The sequence below is a fragment of the Rutidosis leptorrhynchoides genome, chromosome 4 (genome assembly GCF_046630445.1).
Source record: "Rutidosis leptorrhynchoides isolate AG116_Rl617_1_P2 chromosome 4, CSIRO_AGI_Rlap_v1, whole genome shotgun sequence".
Classification (NCBI taxonomy): domain Eukaryota; kingdom Viridiplantae; phylum Streptophyta; class Magnoliopsida; order Asterales; family Asteraceae; genus Rutidosis; species Rutidosis leptorrhynchoides.
In genome coordinates, this window is record NC_092336.1 from 310,003,991 (window position 1) to 310,010,344 (window position 6,354).

Sequence of the window (6,354 nt, forward strand, 5' to 3'; positions counted from 1 at the left end):
TTGGCAACTAGCATGAAATATCTCATAAAATTACAAAAATATGAGTAATCATTCATGACTTATTTACATGAAAACAAAATTACATATCCTTTATATCTAATCCATACACCAACGACCAAAAACACCTACAAACACTTTCATTCTTCAATTTTCTTCATCTAATTGATCTCTCTCAAGTTCTATCTTCAAGTTCTAAGTGTTCTTCATAAATTCCAAAAGTTCTAGTTTCATAAAATCAAGAATACTTTCAAGTTTGCTAGCTCACTTCCAATCTTGTAAGGTGATCATCCAACCTCAAGAAATCTTTGTTTCTTACAGTAGGTTATCATTATAATACAAGGTAATAATCATATTCAAACTTTGGTTCAATTTCTATAACTATAACAATCTTATTTCAAGTGATGATCTTACTTGAACTTGTTTTCGTGTCATGATTCTGCTTCAAGAACTTCGAGCCATCCAAGGATCCATTGAAGCTAGATCCATTTTTCTCTTTTCCAGTAGGTTTATCCAAGGAAATTAAGGTAGTAATGATGTTCATAACATCATTCGATTCATACATATAAAGCTATCTTATTCGAAGGTTTAAACTTGTAATCACTAGAACATAGTTTAGTTAATTCTAAACTTGTTCGCAAACAAAAGTTAATCCTTCTAACTTGACTTTTAAAATCAACTAAACACATGTTCTATATCTATATGATATGCTAACTTAATGATTTAAAACCTGGAAACACGAAAAACACCGTAAAACCGGATTTACGCCGTCGTAGTATCACCGCGGGCTGTTTTGGGTTAGTTAATTAAAAACTATGATAAACTTTGATTTAAAAGTTGTTATTCTGAGAAAATGATTTTTATTATGAACATGAAACTATATCCAAAAATTATGGTTAAACTCAAAGTGAAAGTATGTTTTCTAAAATGGTCATCTAGACGTCGTTCTTTCGACTGAAATGACTACCTTTACAAAAACGACTTGTAACTTATTTTTCCGACTATAAACCTATACTTTTTCTGTTTAGATTCATAAAATAGAGTTCAATATGAAACCATAGCAATTTGATTCACTCAAAACGGATTTAAAATGAAGAAGTTATGGGTAAAACAAGATTAGATAATTTTTCTCATTTTAGCTACGTGAAAATTGGTAACAAATCTATTCCAACCATAACTTAATCAACTTGTATTGTATATTATGTAATCTTGAGATACCATAGACACGTATACAATGTTTCGACCTATCATGTCGACACATCTATATATATTTCGGAACAACCATAGACACTCTATATGTGAATGTTGGAGTTAGCTATACAGGGTTGAGATTGATTCCAAAATATATATAGTTTGAGTTGTGATCAATACTGAGATACGTATACACTGGGTCGTGGATTGATTCAAGATAATATTTATCGATTTATTTCTGTACATCTAACTGTGGACAACTAGTTATAATGTACAGCATTCAAAATGACATTCTGTATCGTAAGTCATATTGCGGTCCAATGATGCGGTGTGTTGGCCTAATTGAAGCAGAAATGATAATTGATGAAGTACATAATGGCTCTTGCGCATTGCATTCAGGTTATAAAACTATCGCGGCTAAAATTATGCGGATGGGTTATTTTTGGCCATCCTTATACCGCGATGTTGCAAAAATTGTTAAGCGTTGCAAAAGTTGCCAAAGGTATGCGCCGCAAAATCGGATGCAAGGCATAATATGATCCCCGTAAATTCGCCATGGCCATTTCACAAGTAGGCTATTGATATTGTAGGACCATTTCCTGCAGGTCCTGACAATGTTAAATTCTTAATTGTGGCAATTGACTATTTTACAAAATGGGTTGAAGATAAGGCGGTTCGCACTATTACTGGAGTGCAAGTGCAAAATTTTGTGTGGGAGTATATTGTTTGCAGATTTAGCATACCGCGTGAATTAGTTAGCGATAATGGTGCTCAGATAGTGAAAGAACCTTTCAAAATAGGGCGCACTGATTTAAATATAGTCCAAAAGTTTACATCAGTGGCGCATCCACATGTTAATGGCTTGTGTGAAGTAACCAATTGCGATATTGTGAGCGGTATTAAAAAGAGGTTATATGAGAAGCGAACTGGTTGGGTGGATGAGCTGCCCAATGTATTATGAGCGCATCTCACTACTTTCAAGAAAAGCACAGGGGAAATACCCTTTAGTTTAGTATATGGCTCTGAAGCAGTAATACCCGCTGAAATTCTTGTTCCAAAGCATAGAGTCGCGAACTTTGATGAAGAAGCGAATGGCGAAGGCTTATGTGAAAATTTGAATTTAATTGAAGAGCGAAGGTTAATGGCTACTATCAGAGAGGTAAATAATAAACAACAAATCGCCAAATATTACAACAAAACAGTACGCGCTTTGTCTTTTGATGTAGGCGAATGGGTGCTGCGAAACAATGATGCGAGTAGAGCAGAAAAACTTGGCAAATTAGGACCTAACTGGGAAGGTCCTTATCAAGTTGTGGCAATTAATTCGGCAGGATCATATAAACTCGCAGACATAGAAGGTCGAACTCTCCCTAATGCGTGGCATGCTTCTTTATTAAAGCGAGATTATGCATAACTCTGAAAAAATAAAGTGTTGGCCAATGTGCATGTGTATTCAAAGTGCAAAATGAGATGTGAAGCCTATGTTAGATATTTTTCTACGTGTTTACATTTTTATTTTTGCAAGTCTTGATCACACTTGTAAGAATATGAAAAGCAACACTTGTAAGAATATGTGAAAAAGTTTGTTTATATTGATAAGAATAATCATACTTTGTGGAAATACTTAGAGTTTATGAAATATTCTATAATATTTTTGTTCTATAATACTGGTATGTTTCGCAAAGGCTAAGTCGCGTAGTGATGAAATTGCCCACTTACGCAGAAACTAATTATCACGAAAGGAACTTAATTTCCTAAGTATTTGATTTTGCCATACTTAGATGCTTCGCGGTGCTAATTGGTTGCCTAAGGATCGTCTTGGCGGACTTAGAAGATTCATAACGTATAAATATACGCGCATACAAATTGTTTCGCAAAAGTACATACTTATTATGTGCACGATAATAAGAGTTGGAAATTACAAAGGACAAGTTCGTGTTATGAATATTGCTGATAAAAGCGCTATATAAATAAAAGTACTTGCAAAAATATGCGGATACGCGAAAATTTTATTATCGACAACGCAGAGATAGCTGCTTGCTAATTTACACAGTACATTTATTACTTAGATAAATCAAGCTCGATGATGTCATCTGCAGTAGCATCATCCTGCTCGCTTATCGCTGTAATTTTTGGAATAGGAATATCTGCTATGTTCTCTCTTGCAGTAGCAAACGCATTTGGTGCGCCTGTTAAAGAGCATAAACGGTCATCTATTGCAGATGGTAGTGGCTCTGGTAGAGGGCAGTGGGTAGTGATTTGATCCATGAATTCCAATCTTTCGCGCAGTTGTAGTGCCGCTGCATATGTGGAAAATTGTACGGAAATAGGTTGTGATTTGAGAATTTTTCTGGCCAACTCTGGTAAATGTTGGCGAAGCTTGGTGAACTAAAGCTCCGCAGAAGGTTTAGCAGCTAGAGCGTTGTCTCGCTCTGCAATCAGCTTTGTAACCTCCTCTGTTAGCGATTTAACAGCAGCTTGAAGGTTGTTTTCTTTATCAGCCACAGTAGAAAATTGTTGTTTCAAATCACCAACGGCAGTTTTAGCTGCGGTGAGCTCATACGACAGATCAACACAACACTTTTCGCTATCTGCAGCTTTAGTTTTCTCAGTCAGATATTTGGCTTTTTCAGCCCCAAGAACATTGAAGAATTGTTCTTGACGACAGATCATGTCGTATGCGGAACTAAACGCCATATAGAAATTTTGAACGAAGCTATTATGTGCGTCAAGTGCGAAAAGTTTCGAGAACTCGCGGCGAAGCTCGTTTGGGATTGCCAGCTTCATATGGTGGCGTTGATCTAGCGCCGCAGAAAAAGAAGCACAAGTATATCTCAATAAACCGTCAACTCTCACCCCATAAGAGTCGGGTGGAGTGCGGAATAACTCATTTATTTGAACAAAAGTGTTCGGGCTGGGAAAAACTGGGTCACCGGTTGATTCGCCTGCAAAAAGACGCAATTTATAAATTTGCGGAGAAATATAAGCATCGCAAATGTTGTAATTATCAGATAATATTCAGGACTTACCCATTTGTTGATCACCCTCATAATCGGATATGATCGGATTATCATAAAGGGTAGAGTCGCGTTGCTTCAGCTTTTTGCCCTGCGATGATGGCGGCGTCTGGTATGGTCGTTTGGCGGAGCTCGGCTTAGTGGGAGGATATTTGAAAGTTAAATCGACAACTGGAATCGCTTGTTTTTCTTTTCCAGATGATGCTGTCGATTTGGATTCGGGGCTTGTTAATAACTTTGTAATCAATGTTTTCGGGTTAACCTTGCTGTCAACCTCTTCGATCTTCATTATTGACTGAAAAGAAGTTGTGAGTAAGAAAGAGGTTGCAAAGGTTGATTGAATATTTGATTAATTGTAAACTGTTTTGAATAGCGAGTAGGAAACTCGTGATTGTGGACAATAGTATATATATAGGGGAAGTGAGAGTGCTAATCAATTGCATTTAAATATTCGTCATGATGATTAAATGGTAATATTTTCGCCAATGGATAAAAATGGTAACTTTGTTTGCTGTAATGGTAACAAAGGCATAGCGAAAATGTTATAATGCGGATAGCGGTCATAAATAACTGCAAATTTTGTAGAGTTTATCATGATACATTTACTTCGTAAAATGTATCATAATAAACTGGGGGGACTTGATCATATACATAGCATTGTATATGTATATTTTATTTATTAAAGGCTAAAAACAGAAGTTACGCGAAGTGTATTCAAGAGGTTTGGAGTATTCACTGAAAATAAAGATAGCGGATCAGTTGCTGCATTAATAAAAGACTGCGGATTATTTCGCTAAGATTGCGCGGATGATTAGACAATCCGCAGACCGCGAATATTTCGAATACTATAAATAGAGAGCTTGACCTCTCATTTATGGGTTGTTGATTCTCTGCCATTTGCCCGAACCTTTGTAATTTTCTCTTGTGATCTTGCCCAAGGAATTTTTACATCGTGTTAAGGTGAATCATGCTAATTAACAATCAAGACTGGGTCGGGGTGGTTGATCACTTGATTGCTAAAGTGAAAGACGATTATCAGGGCCCATAATAATCATCAAACATCCCATCCTCCATCATAATCTCATTGCACTCAATCCTTAATTAAGTAACTCATTGATTATAGATTGATCAAAGGTAAATTTCCTTGTGGTCTTTCGAAAACGTGATTGGAAAGTCTTCCAACGCTACTCTCAAGGTTTTGGAATGAGGCTTGTTGGTTTCATATGTAGTGACCCGAACTTTTCCATGTTTATATATATATATATATATATATATATATATATATATATATATATATATATATATATATATATATTAAATAAAATTGTTATTTACATGATTAAGTGTTTCCAACATGTTAAGCAATCAAACTTGTTAAGACTTGATTAATTGAAATAGGTTTCATATAGACAATTGACTACCCAAGTTGACCGGTGATTCACGAACGTTAAAACTTATAAAAACTATATTATGACATATATATGGATACATATATAGTTAACATGATATTATGATAAGTAAACATATCATTAAGTATATTAACAATGAACTACATATGTAAAAACAAGACTACTAACTTAATGATTTTGAAACGAGACATATATGTAACGATTATCGTTGTAACGACATTTAATGTATATATATATATCATATTAAGAGATATTCATACATCATAATATCATGATAATATAATAATTTAAAATCTCATTTGATATTATAAACATTGGGTTAACAACATTTAACAAGATCGTTAACCTAAAGGTTTCAAAACAACACTTACATGTAACGACTAACGATGACTTAACGACTCAGTTAAAATGTATATACAGGTAGTGTTTTAATATGTATTCATACAATTTTGAAAGACTTCAAGACACTTATCAAAATACTTCTACTTAACAAAAATGCTTACAATTACATCCTCGTTCAGTTTCATCAACAATTCTACTCGTATGCACCCGTATTCGTACTCGTACAATACACAACTTTTAGATGTATGTACTATTGGTATATACACTCCAATGATCAGATCTTAGCAGCCCATGTGAGTCACCTAACACATGTGGGAACCATCATTTGGCAACTAGCATGAAATGTCTCATAAAATTACAAAAATATGAGTAATCATTCATGACTTATTTACATGAAA

The 6,354-nt window shown here is 34.8% G+C and overlaps 1 protein-coding gene across 1 annotated transcript; it reads left to right on the plus strand.

Moving 5' to 3' along the window:
• The first annotated feature begins 1,563 nt into the window (after positions 1–1,563).
• On the plus strand, positions 1,564–2,602 carry LOC139841698 (uncharacterized). Its single transcript, XM_071831901.1, has 3 exons — positions 1,564–1,690; positions 1,794–2,140; positions 2,249–2,602. The coding sequence occupies exons 1-3, from the start codon at positions 1,564–1,566 to the stop codon at positions 2,600–2,602; spliced, it is 828 nt and encodes a 275-aa protein (XP_071688002.1).
• Positions 2,603–6,354: the final 3,752 nt, after the last annotated feature.

Excerpts from the sequence above, each read along its gene's own strand:
- LOC139841698 (XM_071831901.1), top strand. The coding sequence starts at position 1,564 with ATGGCTCTTGCGCATTGCATTCAGGTTATAAAACTATCGCGGCTAAAA. Across the intron at positions 1,691-1,793 it reads CGTTGCAAAAGTTGCCAAAG|GTCCTGACAATGTTAAATTC; the intron begins GTATGCGCCGCA and ends CATTTCCTGCAG. Across the intron at positions 2,141-2,248 it reads GGGTGGATGAGCTGCCCAAT|CATAGAGTCGCGAACTTTGA; the intron begins GTATTATGAGCG and ends CTTGTTCCAAAG.